The sequence below is a fragment of the Apostichopus japonicus genome, chromosome 12, assembly GCF_037975245.1.
Source record: "Apostichopus japonicus isolate 1M-3 chromosome 12, ASM3797524v1, whole genome shotgun sequence".
NCBI lineage: Eukaryota > Metazoa > Echinodermata > Holothuroidea > Aspidochirotida > Stichopodidae > Apostichopus > Apostichopus japonicus.
In genome coordinates this window covers 24,294,857-24,310,507 of record NC_092572.1, presented here as the reverse complement: position 1 = coordinate 24,310,507, position 15,651 = coordinate 24,294,857, and the positions used below count along the sequence as shown (strand labels likewise).

General features: G+C 37.3%; 1 protein-coding gene and 2 long non-coding RNA genes across 8 annotated transcripts in view; 1 reads left to right on the top strand and 2 right to left on the bottom strand.

The window, feature by feature from the left end:
* The window catches only part of LOC139976945 (uncharacterized), a 45,972-nt gene that overhangs the window by 17,349 nt on the left and 12,972 nt on the right, over nt 1–15,651 (bottom strand). For 4 of the 5 annotated variants that reach the window (XM_071985839.1, XM_071985837.1, XM_071985840.1 and 1 more), the window contains exon 4: nt 1,602–1,878. The exons of the other annotated variant lie outside the window; for it this stretch is intronic. In XM_071985839.1, coding sequence (XP_071841940.1) covers nt 1,602–1,878 — 277 coding nt within the window. The remainder of the gene's footprint in view (nt 1–1,601; nt 1,879–15,651) is intronic. 5 annotated transcript variants of the gene reach the window in all.
* On the bottom strand, nt 3,050–5,219 carry LOC139976966 (uncharacterized). 2 transcript variants are annotated; one of them, XR_011796348.1, is made up of 2 exons: nt 5,096–5,219; nt 3,050–4,972 (listed from the first exon to the last, which is right to left on the bottom strand). It is a non-coding gene; the product is annotated as an uncharacterized lncRNA (long non-coding RNA). The 2 variants fall into 2 exon arrangements; XR_011796347.1 differs by having other exon boundaries at nt 3,050–4,975; nt 5,096–5,123.
* Nucleotides 7,383–11,483, top strand: LOC139976967 (uncharacterized). Its single transcript, XR_011796349.1, has 2 exons — nt 7,383–7,511; nt 7,765–11,483. It is a non-coding gene; the product is annotated as an uncharacterized lncRNA (long non-coding RNA).

Sequence of the window (15,651 nt, the reverse complement as noted above, 5' to 3'; positions counted from 1 at the left end):
TGCAGTGTCTCGAACAAATAAAAATAAAACATCTGCAAAAATACCTACGAAGATAGCTTGGCTTCTGTTAAATTAGGGCTCCACTAGTATACACTAGGCATATACTATACAGTGCATATACTATAGGTGTGGGTAAGTCCTAAGCCTATACAGTAGCTCAATGCTACTTTGAACCGCTACTCGATTTGCGCGATTTGTCCTTTTTCCCAATTGTTTATCTAGTCTTTTAGGTGCAGATTGGTGTGCAGAAATATCGCTATTACTTCATTACACTGCCTAAATCAAAAAGATCTTTTAGGCAATCAAGGTTAGGATAAGGTTGAAAGAGCATCTAGCTTCCAAAATATCATAGCAGCAACAACAGCAAACTTGTCTCAAACTCCCTAAATTGTTGTTTATTTTGCAAATTATGACTGATGGCATGTAGGAACATGCCTTTCAAAAGAATTAATTTAGCAGGTGCCACCTTAAGCGTACTGGTATTCTGACTGGTATTCTTCAAAGTTGTTGTGTTGATAAACCCAATTTTATCCCACAGTTGCTGGCCTAGACTACATAAAGTTTCCCATAGGTGACAGTTAAGTTTCGTAAATCGTGCCTGGTCATTTCCCCAACGTAACTACATCCAAATTTGAGGTGTTTATTTGGCAGTGTATCTCGAATATTGCAAAATACGATGGAAACGGTCCAATAGCACTGCTGTATGTACAGAGAGTACACCTTTTTGCAGGCAATGTATTAGCGAAACTATGCTCCGGAACGACGCGCTGAAGCCTATGGAGATTTTCCGCAAGTCTTGATTGGATTCTACGGATGCCCATCAGCTTATTTCCAATTGCCAACAGCCTCCTATTCTTATGAGGCATAACGCACATGTTATCGAATAGGCTGGTCAGTGGCGACACGGTAGATTATAAAACATGTTTCCACAATTTGACCCCTGGTGACCCCGAATGACCTCTTAAACCAATAGGCTTTAACTCCTAAATGTGGTATTCCTACACACGAAATATGAGATTGGTCCAAGCTTCCCTTTTTGAGATATTGCGTTGACAAGGTTTTCACAATTTGACCACTGGTGACCCTAAATGACCTTTGACCTCCACCAAAAACAATAGGCTTCTTCTATTCAAGTTGGTACACTTACTCACCAAATATGACATTGGTCCAAGCTTTCCTTCTTAATATCGTTTTTACAAGCAAGGTGTCACACACACAGGCACGCGCACACACACATGTATACTCATCCGCCTGCATGACTGCACAGGTTGCGATTAACACTGAAACCAAAAATGACTGTTTAAAACATTTACTACATGGTGAAAATTTTTAAATCTAATGAATTCCATTTGTCATGATGTGATCTGCTTTGTAGACATACTCTGTATGCAGGAGGCCTGTTCCATTCTTCCAATGTTGTTATCACGGCAAACTTGGATGGATACACAACCAGGAATATTCTCAGGTCAAGATTTTCTCTAATTAAGATCAATAATGCGCACAATTTATTAAGAATAAACTCAGCTCTCTGAAAAACTATTTAAATGAAAGCAGGCAAACTACAGAGTGCACAATATTTTAAAACAGAAAAAATAGCTGACCTCTTGACCTTTGGTACCTTTCTAGCATGAACAGTGCTTTTTCATTTATCTTTAGTACACTGATTGCCTCCAGTAGTCTGCTGACATTAGATGTGTGTATGACTCCTCTCTCTTCAAGAATGTCTAGGAGGTCCTTGGCAGATGAATCACTGTTGATTATGGCATCTAATTGGTACTTTGGAAGTGCCACATGGCGAGCCAGCTGGTGACAGTCATTCTTTGACAACAACACAGTGAGAGCACCTATTAGCCTTGGATAGGCCAACTGCAAAGTATTCTGTAAATGAACCAGAATGCAAAATGCATTGAGGTTTCGATGACTTCATTACACTAGACTGAACTGCATGTTATTAACCAGAACTGGCTGTTACAATTCCATTGGCCTGAACCACCATTTTGATACAATTACACTATGGCATGATAAACACAGGTCAGTTTACTGTATGTGGCAATACAAACCTCCACCAAAAACAAGTATGAGAAGTATCCACGATTCCCATCATTAGATATCATGTAAACAGATTTTCAGAGTTTTACCTCTGGTGACCTCAAAATTAGATTAGACCTCACAAGCAACAGGATTCTTTTACTCAAGATGGCAAATCCAAATACCATGTATGAAAAGTATCCATGATTTCTACCATGAGAAATCATGTTTTCAAGGTTATCATGCCTCAACAAATAATTTAAAAGTACTCACTATTTGGCGACCGTGACTAAAAATCTACTCGCCAAATTTCACCTGCCACTAGGCCTATGATTATTGTTCAAGTCTCCATAGTACAGATCTGCAACATCAATTCTTTCTATGAACAAAAGTTCTGAGGCACTTCTAGGCAGATACATGGCACTACGTTCAGTAATTGCACATTGGAAAATTATGTTTCTGTGCAGTTTGAAATTTAAACTGTAGCTAGGTGTGCGCGAGTTCTAAGCCTATATATTCTTACCTCACTGCACTACTTTGAACAGAGCTACTAGATTAGCACGACTTGGTACATTTGCCCAGTTATTTATCTGGTCTTTTAGCTGCAGATTGGTGCACGAAAAAATATTGCTGTTACTCCATTACACTACCTAAATCAAAGCGGTTGTAAGAGCATCTATCTTCCAAAAAATCATAGCAGCAGCAACAGCAAACTTGTCTTAAACTCCTTAAATTGTTGTTTATTTTGTAAATTATGACAGCCTTAAAAATGCCTTAAGATATATTAGGAGATGTTTTGCCATCTTAAGTGTATTGGTATTCTGACTGGTTTTCTTCACAATTTTACCCAACCGTTGCTATATAAACTTGCCAATAGGACTTGCCAGGTTTGTTCGAGTTGTCCAATAATCATAAACGTGACGAAAGTCGAACGTTACTTTAAGGCCTACTGTAGCTATGCAGAAACTGGTGGAAGAGACTAGTTACACAACTTGAGATCCACAGCCGATCCAGACACAGCTTGTGAATCCACTGCCTACCTAAGACCGGTTTTCACAATGAATTTTCATTGAGATTGGTCAATGGTCATAATAAAAAATCTAACTAGACGAACTGTTAAGTTTCATAAACGGTGCTTGGTCATTTCCCCAACGAAACTACATCCGACCTGAAATACGACGGAAAACGTCCCATAGCACCATTGTACGTACAAAGTGTACACTTCTTTGCATGCAAAGTAAGGCATCGGAGCGGCACGTTAAAGCCCACGCAGATATGTTCGAGTTGTCAGTTTTGAGTTTAAGATTTTACGGATGCCTATTAGCTTATTTCCAATTGCAAACAACCTCCTAAATCGTATGAGGCATAATGTATGTTATCTGATAGGCTGGTTGGTGGAAGAATCGGCAGCTTATTAAACAAGATTCCCACAATTTGGCGTCTGGTCACTCTAAAAGGACCTTTGACCTCCACGAAAAACAATATGCTTCTTGTACAGAACGTGTCACAACTGTATACAAAATATGAGATTTGTCCCAAGCTTCCCTTCTTGAGATATCAAGTTAACAAGGTTTTCAAATGTTGACCCCTAGTTACCCCAAATGAACTTTGGCCTCCACAAGAAAACAATAGGCTCCTTCTTCCTAATGTGGTCCTCCTCCACACAAAATACGAGATTGATCTAAGCTTTCCTTTTTGAGATATGGTGTTTACAAGGTTTTCACAATTTGAACCCTGGTGACCCCAAATGACCTTAGACCTCGACATAAAACAATAGGCTATTACTCCTAAATGTGAATTTCTTATACACGAAATATGAGATTTGTCCAACCTTCCTTTTTGAGATATCCTGTTTACAAGTGAGGCATCACACACACGCACCCATACACACACATACACACTCACCCAATACACACACACACCGTAGGAACTCTCGCGAGGTCGACCAGGGGTTAAACTCCTTTTGATTTGATTTGATACACACACACTCATCCATCAGCATAACTGCATCTATGGTATCATCGAAACCAACAAGAGCCCAAGGGCACTATGGTTCCTTGCTTGTAAGGAATATTTACAAGGGAGCAGCACTGTCTTAAAATTGTTATGTAGTTCGCATGTGCACAAAATATTATTGTGTGGTACACACAATATTATTGCCGAAAATATCAAAAATCAACCGTTGGTCCTTTTGAGAACAACCTGTTGAGGACCAGGTGTCTGACATCAGCAAGAGTTGGCTTTTTTTACAGAAGTCACAGAATCATCCTAACTGTACTTATTAAGAATTTTAACAAAACCAAACCTTGATCGCTAATAACTTCACACATGAAGGTTGCAGAGGAGTCAACTTATGGACAATTTAGACTGGAAGATGGCCACGAAACTTCAAATAATCAACTTCAAAGAAACTAATACAGGTCACTGGAGGTCAACCTGAGGTCAAAGGTCACCCAAATGCAGGTCGACTATTGGATTACTATAGCATAACTCCCAACCTTGATGGACATTTGGTTCTCAAGTTATTGCAAAAATACTAGTTTTGATCCCTGATTGACTTTTGTTGACCTTGGATCATATTACTGTTGTTTGGAAACCCTACTTTATTCACAACTTGTCCCAATATACTGTATCAGCCATGTCAGACTTTGTGACTAGAAGTTTTTGCAAAACTTAGCATAAGTTGGCAGATTTGCACATAAGCAACCTTGAATGACCTTGGATGACCTAATGGTTTTTATCAAAAATGTTCCCCTTGATGATGTGCACTCTGTCCTAAAATTATTATTTGCTTTAATGTACACACACGATGTTATTGCTAAAAAGGTATCGAAACCAACCTTTGGCCCCTCATACCTTGAGAACCTGGTGTCCTTTTGAAGCGGGAGTTGGTTTCCTCAATATAGCACGCAGAACTCTATCTTATATCAAAATATTGACAAACCTTCTTTTTCTTTGCCCCATATCTCCCAAATGAGCATATTTATCAAGATTTGACCTTATGAAGAGTTGGCTTCCTCTGTATAGCACACAGAACTTTATCTTAAATATCAAATTTTTGACAAACTTTTTTTCTTTGCCCCATATCTCATAAATGAGCATATTTTTCAAGATTTGACCTTTTGACCTCATAGTAAGATGTAGGTTGACACGCTGATTCCAAAAAGCAACATGACAAGTCTATACCACCATCCTAACTGTACTTATTTAAGAAAATAAAAAAAAACTTGACCTCTGATAACTTCGCAAACCAAGGTCGCACAGGGGTCAAACTATGGACAATTTTGTTCGGAAGGTACCTTTGAGATCCGATTATGGCCACAAAAATTCAAATAACCAAAGAAACTAATACAGGTCACTGGAGGTCAACCTGAGGTCAGCGGTCACCCAAATGCAGGTCGACTACTGGATTACAAGAGCATAACTCCCAACCTTGATGGACACTTTGTTCTCAAGTTATTGCAAAAATACTAGTTTTTGACCCCTAATTGACCTTTGTTGACCTTGGATCACATGACCGTTAGGTTTGGAAACGATCCCTTACCCCATTCACAACTACTCCCAAAATATTAACCATGTAGGACCCTGTCAATGGGAGTTATTGCTTTATTAATATTTTGGTTTTTGGCCTCTAACTGACCTTTGGTGACCTTCACAGGCCACAAACAATAGGGCACACCTTCTCACTATGGCCGATCTATATACCAAGTCTGAGTTTAGTCCAACTTTCCCTTGTTGAGTTACAGTGTACCCACACATACACACGCAATCACCATCGCATAGAGCCTTTGAGTTAAGACTACTTTATTGTCTACCCCTAGCCCTTATAGCTCACACTACCCTTACAGAACTTCACCCTAACTTCATCCTAAGTGAGCCTTCATAGGATAAACAAGATTAACAAATACATTAAAACCAAAATTGTATTTTGTGTCATTGCAAGAGAGAAATTGCATTCTGAATGACTATACAAACAGTCCATGTAGGGGGCCTGCCAAAAGATGCACCCCTAATATTTCCCAATAGCACTTTTTATTTTTCAATTCCTCTCTTTTCTTTGTTGTTCCCTACTTACAGTAGTAACGCTCACAAAGTCAGTGACCCTGTGTGCATTACCCCCAGTGTTAGCTGGATTAATTCTTGCTAAAATGAGCTTGCCAATCCCTTAACTGTGCACCTTGATAGACTACCACAAGCCCCATTAAGCCTGTATGGCATGTGTTACTCTTAGGCTACCCTAAGTATTCGATGGTTAATCTGTTATTTTCCTTAAATCCAATACTAATCGGCCAGGCTTTGTTTTATTCTCCTTTAAGTGTAGTGATCATGCCGTCTGTAATCTCTGGTGGAATAAGTTAAAGGTGTGGGAAGACAGTTTGTCTACTTCCTGGAGGATGTGTGGCCAGGTCTTAAGTAAAATCTTGCCTGGTAGGGTGGGATAACTTATTTTCTGTCATACTTTCTCAACCTACAAATTGCTTAAAACACCCACGTTTGCAAGCAACTCTACCATTCACCAAGACAATCCAAGCTGACGTACACCTGTAGTAGAGACGAGCTGTCCAAGATAACTAGAAATTAATTATATTAATTTCCACACAGGTAACTTTCAACTTTTAACTTTGCCCAGACCCCTCAGGAGCCTAGTCATTTTGATTGTGCATAATTAGTGTATTTTAGTTGTGAAATGTATGTATGTTAGTTCTGTACTGGAGGTGTGCCACACAGAATAACAGCCCTCATTAAAGGGTGTGAAGACTCGCACAAAAAGAAATGTCTAATGCAGGTAATCTGACCTAGTTTCTAATGAAGTGTAGCAGAAATACCTACAGCACAGTGTACAACGATACAGCGATGGACATCTCAGGTCCAGCTAAAGATAACAAGATATCACGTTTCATTACTGTCTGCATATTGTAGCGACAAGAGAACCTTCCCTTGCAATCAACGCAAAGTTAATCTTTTAAAGTTGGCGGCACGCTGTTTGGGGCGATTCTTCAATGCCTTAAAGTGTAATTTGGTGTATTTATTATTTTGATCCTGTGATGGTACTGTAAAATACACACAGAATGTATTTATTAAATATTATGTACCTTTAACTGTTATAGGGAGTCTACATATGGCAGATTTCACAATCAGATGGTCCAAAAGCTCCCACAGTATTAAAAAAATTAAGTTTGTTTCAAGTTATGTAATACACATGTTTTTTATTCTTTGACACCTCAGTGAAGTGAAAATGGAATGTAGAAGATAAAATATGGTGTAAATTTTGGAAAGTGTACTACAGTACTTTAAATTGCATAGTCACACAAAGTCACAATCCAATCGAATCTCACCCTTCCCTCTTTTTATTCCCCAGGAGATACAAGGAAAGGCCTAGTCCCATAATTCTTCAGTTATGGAATGCACCAATGTTGCAGACTATAACTAGTATAAAAGATATTATTTAAAAAATCTAAATTTAATTTTAGCTTGTTACAGATGTGATTGGACGGACATTTATGGTAAAATATCAATTAGTAGTTCACTTAAAAAATTAATAAAAAGAGAAAAGAATTTGATTTTGTTGCAATGTGTTAAGGACATTGACTTTATAACAAATAAACACAATAACTGTCTTTAAATTGCATAATTAGCTTAACAATACAAAAAGTTTGTTCAATTTCACACATAACCATTGGACGGACACCACAGTTATGTGTGAATTTCACACATAACCATTGGACGGACACAGAGTTACAGTATGTGTGAATATTACACATAACCATTAGATGGAAGCATATTATTTTGAAAACATTCAGAATGGAATGCAAACTGCTTGATTCAGTTTCATCTATTTCTAATTTTTATGTCTATTTAACTTACAGATATACAGTATGTTGCAAGAGTATAGAACAGCAAGTGTGTGGATAAATTCACACACTCGAACTGAGTCAGTGGTGTCTGACTGTCACTACAAATATTGCAATGAATTCAACAGCAAAAAGGGAAAATGTAATATAAAGTTGGAAGGCATATTGAATTCACCTTTAATTACTGCATTTAATTGACTGAATTGATGTTATAGAATTGTATAATTGATTTTTAACTTGTAACATCCGACATGGACGGACATTTATGGTAAATTATCAGGTAAAAGTTCACTAAATAACATACTAAGAAGAGAATAGAATTTGATTTGTGTTAAGAGATGTTAAGAACATTGCTAAATAACAAGTAAACACAAACACTGCCTTTAAATTGCATATGTACAGTAGCTTGACAATACGAAACACTTTGTTTAATTTCACACATAACCATTGGACGGACACAGAGTTATGTGTGAATTTCAAATCTAACTTATGGAGTTATTGGTTTAAATGTGTATACTAGTATACCCATTCACAGGGAAGTTTGTAAGAAAGCCTTACATAAACAAGAAAATTAATTGCCAGGCCATGCCCCTCATAAATGTGCCTGATTTAAATTGCATCACACATCAGCATGTGTAGCTAGGCTACCTACCAATATCACCATATCAAGTTTTTTTTGAGAAATTCAACCTTTTGATTGCCAAGTTATTGCAGTATAAAGATTTTTACCCTTTGACCTCATTAAATTACTATGATGTACTGTAGGTAATAAAATTAATAGTATTTATCTATAGGCCACCAAGCCACTACATGTATGTATGGTAATAATCAATAGCTCCCTTGTCAAGTTATGGTGCATACAAACTTATGTTACATAAATTAAGCCCTCCTCCTCATCAATATGCATGAGGTAAAATTCACATCAGCAAGTTGGGCTACCTACCAATCTAACCATACCAAGTTTGAAAAAATCTGACATGTGCTTGAGAAGTCATTGCAATTTGATGTTTGACCCTCTGACCTCATTAACATTCATAAATGAGCACCAAATTCAATTGGGTTAAACTTCTTATGACGGGCCACCCACTCACCAAACTGACCAAGTATGCTATTGATCAATCATTCCCTTGTCGATTTATAGTTTATACAAACCAAAAACTAAGTCCCGCCTCTCCATTATTATGCATGATATCAATAACAACATGCATCAGCATGTATAAATGGTCTACCAATATCACCACACCAAATTTGAAGGAATTCAGACTTGTAGTTGCAAAGTTATTGCAATTTGAAGATTTTGACATTCGACCCTGTGACCTCATTAATATTCATGACTGAGCACGAATTCATCACTGCCAACTTCTCCTTCAAGGCTTCCACTACCTTCTTTCTCATCTCTCACATTATGTTTCTTTACAATGCAATGGGACTACAAATTTACTACCCCAAACTTGCAAACTGAGTAGTCCTAGGAATACAACTACAAAAAATCGCAAAACTGGTACTACAAGTGCAAATGCATGTAGGGCAGCCATTTGCAAAATCTATATTTTAGTCATAAACATCGCTCACAATGTGTAATTAAACATAGGAGACTCGTTAATTTTTCATCTGAATACTAGACATGGTCCAACGATCTAATTTGATGCAGTGGTTTCAAGTTTACATTTGTTACTCGCACTGCCCGATATTGCGCAATGTCTGTCCCCTCGCACGTTATCCTAGCGTTATCTGTCCCCTAACGTAACGTGCGCTAGGCCAATTACGATGTAATCGCCTACATCTAACCATTGACACTATTATGTGTGGTATGTCAACTACGATAAGAAGGTTGCTAAACAAATATAAAAATAAGCTGATTTGTGCTTGTTTCTTGTTTTGAGCTTAAGATTTGTAAGATATAGTATTTCGCACGTAACACTTTTGCACACGTAACATATGGGACGGAATTTCTTCACCGTATCATATAGTAACGAAAGTGTTGGTTTAGAACATTACCGCTGGTGTTTACCAATAGCGTTGGAGGCAGATTGTGGAGGGTGCACTGAACAAATAATTTCCATACGATGTTTATATCTGGGAGATTAGATTTGATCGGGGATATTTTATTGTTATTATATAAGATACACTTGAGCAATGTTTACACAACAGAACCGTAATTTTTTTAATCGTGTTGACAAGAAATAAGGCATACATTATTTGGCATATTTTGGACGGAAATAATCTGGGAAATTGTCACTTATTGAGATACATCCACAAAGTACAAAATACCAATAAAGACAAAGAGACACCACTTATTTTATACATAATTCTTATCTTCATTGAATGAGCAAATTTTATTTCAGTTGCTCTTCATTCTCACAATGTACATACCAATTATTTAAGCAACACCTATTTGTGGGAGTTGAGTCCGTCCATTTTTGTACAAAAAAAAACTTTCATCATTATTTTTCACAAAAAAAAATTGGACAAAATAAAAAATATTATCTTTTTTATTTCAAATGTATGTGTTGTTCAAATTAATGACAAAGACTTATAATTATTTAGAACACACAGCAGTACAGTGTACTTCAAACTGACTATGCTGGTTTGGACCATCAAACTGTGAAATCTGCCATATGAAATAATTATTATTGTTACTTGTTGTTTAATAACTATGTTTATAGGATTGATTATGGCACTTATAATGCCCTCACCCATTAGCATCTTATGTGTGTATCGTTATGATCTAAGCTACTGTACATTCAATTATTATGAGGGTATTGACTGTACTTAAGGTTATTGGTCCAACGAGAATCCACATTGGGATATTTATTTAGTTTTATTATATAGTGTTACGATACCCGAGCATTACCCATTACTGTAATGCACTCACATTGTTATCTAGTTGTACTAAGTGTAGCCTAAATGCAAGCTATGCTTAGGTCTCATGATGCAATGCTACACTTTTACTAGTTGCCATGGTGATAGGAATAGCCAAACTTTCTGTGAACCTTTATATTGAAAGAGTTGTATCAATATAATAGTATAGGCATATTTGTATATTGTGTATTTTGTGAACCCAGACACTAGTGCTGTTGTTTTCTTAGAATATTAGATTATATATTAGCATGTCTTTAGCCCTATGAGTCACTCTTAATTGGTACAGACCCCATTTGACCCCACAATGTGACACTGTTGTGAATCCCAAAGAACTGATTCAAGAGCTGCAACTATATATATGCCCCATATATCATGTATTTTGTCATTTACAGATCAATGATCGAGCTATAGACATTACAAATATCATCTACTTATCTCATATCAATGTTTTGACAATTTTTATATTGAACATGCTACACATATCAGTTGTATACTAAACATGGAAGGAAACATACCAAACAAATGTTTATGTTTCAAAGTCGACACCATACTATTTAGAGTGAAATGGCAAGGAACCATGTTGCAGAAATGCACACAGTCTTTACAACATACCTTGATCTACGCAGAAAGACCAGGAAAATGGATTTTCATTCATACAACTTGACTTGCTCAATTTTCTAGAACTATATTCTATTATAAGAACGTTGTTTTTTGTAACCCCAATAAATTTTTTTTTTACCCCAATAATGGGTAAAAATGGGGGTTAAAAAAAACGTTTTTTTTTCAAATTTTGTATTCATTCTTTGCAAAAACAAATTTTCTTCCAGTTATGTCAGAAGACATTCCTACTTGCCAGTTGAAAAGAATAAAAAATGATGAAAATCATAAATGTATCTCTTGTTATCTCAAACTTTAGGTAAATTGTTTTTTTTTACCCCACCTGACTATACAGTATATTAGCACTTCTCTTAGCCCTATGAGTCACTCTTAATTGGTACAGACCCCATTTGACCAGATACAGCAGATAGGCTATGTGACAGTCTCTGCTATGTAGCCTACTCTTAGTCCCAATGTAGCTTAGGTACCTGCAGCCTAACAAAAGGTGTTAGTTGCCATGGCAACCTGTGGTCTAAGTGAGTAAAGGTTGCATGGGTTGAAGTACATAGTTAGCATGCTACTTGTTGTTGCTAAATTATTACTAGCTGAGGGATTTCTCCAACAGTATATATGTGTTACTTGTAGGTTTCATGTAAGTTATAAAGGGTGTAATGATCACTCGCCTCTATCGGGACATATTAGTAGTGGAACTAGGGCAACCAGCTCCTAGTTATATACTATATTGCGACATTCCAAGATTAATACTGCTATGCCAACTAGGGATAGACAGTCCACTTATTTATGGAGTACTGTGTTATTGCTGTATGAGTAACATAGGCAAGTGGTTGTATGGTTAGCGACCAGTTGCAAATTACATATGTCTCAAAGGTTCATTTAATTATTAATATACTTTATAGTCTACGTATTGCCTATACTATATCACTGTTGTTGTGTCACCATTACTTATTATCTTTGTGTACTTGTAAATGTATGTATTAGGTAGGAGAAATCTACCCATGTCAAGTTGAGCTTTGTGTATGTTACTGCAAATTTCCATACTTATTTTAGTATGCTTATAAATTAGTTGCTTACTGCAGGAGATCGTTGACCCCTTGCCCCTTGTTTATTTTATTTGTAATTATTATGTGTTGACAATATTACAGTAGCAATGTGTAGTGACAATTCACCAAGACACTCCAAGCTGCCATACACCTGCAGTAGAGACGAGCTGTACAAGATTATTAGAAATTAATTATATAAATTTCCACACAGGACTTAGGTTATGTAGTTGACACCCTACCGCGGGACTGGTACTAGAAGATCTTTACCCTTAGGCGACATTGTTAGATGCCGGAGACACCCACTCATAGTCCTGTGGACCAAGTGAACTGAGTCGATGTACCCCCCACCACTAGACGCATTAGTGAACTAAGGGATCGTACATCTAGACGAGATGGTCGGGCCACCTAGATTAGTAGGCCATATATGTGTAAGGCTATGAGGACTGCCATGTTTTGACGATATGTTATATATTCATATCGTAATCCATCCTTCTTTATGGTGAATAAATAGTGTTTACCTTGCAGATTACAAGAGAACATTGTGTTTGTACTCATTATAATATACTTGTGTGTTATAGCATCGTAAAGGCAGGCGAGCTGTTGCAGAAGTTGAACACCACTTCCTTTGATCTAATGTGTAATGGTTGTGGTTGTGTTACCAGCACAGCCTAGTCCTTAAAGTATGTGCTACAAGGTATACTCGTCTATTGTGGTGCTATAACATGGCCAATGAAAAGATGCAACTGTGTACCTGCACGATCCCACAAAGTGCCAGCAAATAAGGGAAGCCTCGCAAATCTAACCGCCATGTCCGGGCCGGTGGATTTTTCCGCGGCTATAATGAGCACAGCCACAAGCAGATAATGAGTCACACTTGAGTGCACACTCTCTCCAAACCACCCTCCACGCAATACAGTTACATTCACAGCCGCGGTCAAGTTTTTACTAAGCCGATTTGAACACAATGTGAGTTGAACAAAACATCATAGCTAAGTCTCAAGGTATTCAAACGTTTCAAAAAGATAGTGTGTTTATACGCCGTATTTTATCCTACTGCAGAAGCAAAACTTCTGTGAAAAATAAGTAAGGAAATGTGAATTTACACTGCTGGAATCTAAAATGCTATCTTTCTTATTTTCCCAGTCGGCCAAGTAGGAACAAAAAGTTTTGTTGCCTTTTTGCAAGGACATTAAGTTTCCTGAATTTTTAAGATTTAAAAATCTAAAAAACTGAAATCACAATCTCACTTCTTATACACGTGCACATAAGCGTGAACCAGAGCCTAACATACGGGATGACTTTAGAATAATCCTACTAAGTTGTATAGAACAGGACCTAAACTACCTAGCTAGGTGAAAAAAATCGGTTGACTGTAGGGAATTTTTCTCACTCCAGCGAAGCTGTACTCTTTTTTTAGCCAGCTAGATCGTAGACATCATGAGGATTGAACAAATGACGATAATTTCTTGTGAAAGAAATTTGAAATAAATGTGGAAAAAATGCGATTATCCTTTTTCCGTTTTAAGTGTAAATGTTATTCTAGCATTCCATGGTTAAGAAAGTTGAAAGAAATTAAGTTTATCAACTTCATTTACTGACTTATGAACTTCGTAAAAAAAAACGTCCATTACTACTCTGAAAATCAGTAGAGAAATTAGCAATTGTGTACGAACAGTAAGTTGGTACACCTTTCAAATTTTACGAAAGTTCGAGCAAAATACTTTCGAAAAATTCACGCGAAACTGGCATATCGTGCTAAATGCAACTAATGTCATGTAGACAAGGCTCTAGTACACCCATTTATGAATAAACCATACGACCACATCTGGCGGGGGGAAAAGAAAGTATTTTCTAGAATTTCCACAAAAAAAAAGGAAAAATTAATATCCTACCATAGTTAAGTGTATAGTAAATAGCCTAACCACTTCGCCGGTTACGGATCTCACGTAACAGCAAAAACACAACTAATTGTATTTTGCGAAGTTGACGTTTTCTACAAGGACATGGAAACAATATTTAGCATTCAGTTAATCATGCCAAGTGGCCTAAAACATGGGATTAAAAGGTTTACTTTCATAAAGATAGCCATACTGTAGCTATTGGGGCCTTGATATCGTGCTATGTCTGTATGGTATAGACTGTGCCTCGAGTGTACCATGGGGAATAGATTGTTTTGTTCATGCGGAGGAGTCGGTTGGTTTGAGGTGTTTTACTTACCTTAATGTTACGGGGATATATACTTTTCTTGAACGTCTAAGATAATATTTCGCATAACTTTACCGATCCTTTACTGACTTACCTAATTAATTCTAGAGTGGAGCCAAAATAGTTTACTCCATGAAAAGTTTTTTGGAAACATGCCAAAAATGTTAACAAACAGGTGTTAGACAGGGGGTTTGTTTGGAAGGTACCTGGGGAAATTCGCAGCCCATGTACAGTATGCCTACGATGATATTTAAGTAGGGGTAAACACTGCAATTGTAAACTGATGTACGTATAGTAAAATTTTCACCGAATAGTAACTTATATCTCTAACCACATGGCAGCCTAACACACTAAGTCAATGGGAAAATCAAGCATTTAAACCATCTGTTTATTCGTTGAATTTGTGTCGCAGTTAGCTTCAGAGATCAACGTTACGGTCGATGTTCTCTCTTTAACATACATATGTGGCATAGCTTAACTATTGTTTTGTTTAAATTCTGGTTTGTCAATATGGGTTTTCTGAAGTTCTTGGGGGCATATATTTAATGCAATGGCTGATTCAGTTTTTAATTCATAGTTACGTACCACTCGTTGAACAAGGCTCATAATGTATAGGCCCAGGTAAAGGCTGCTTTTATCGAACTTTCGAGTAGCGGAGTTTCACAATTGTTCATAAGAGACCCAAGAAATTTTATTTGTGAGGTTTGATAACGTGGAAGATTTGCAAGAATTACAGTATAGTACTGAATCTCGGACATTTGGTAGTGGCGGATTTTAGTGTATAAGTCCTTTTGCAACATAAACTACCGCTCTATTGACTGTCAAAACCGCAAAAGTTAATCCGGTCACTTGGCCAAGTTTGCTCATTGTTTGTGAAGAATAACCAGCCTTGTGTTGTCAGGACGCTGTGCTCATTACTCCGGCTGGCAACCAGCGTGTGTGCATTCAACCATGGGACCAATATGCACATGCATAATGAGCAAGGGGTGCGAGATTTCCGCCGGCCCGGAACCGGCGGTTAGATTTGCGAGGCTTCCCTAAAGGCT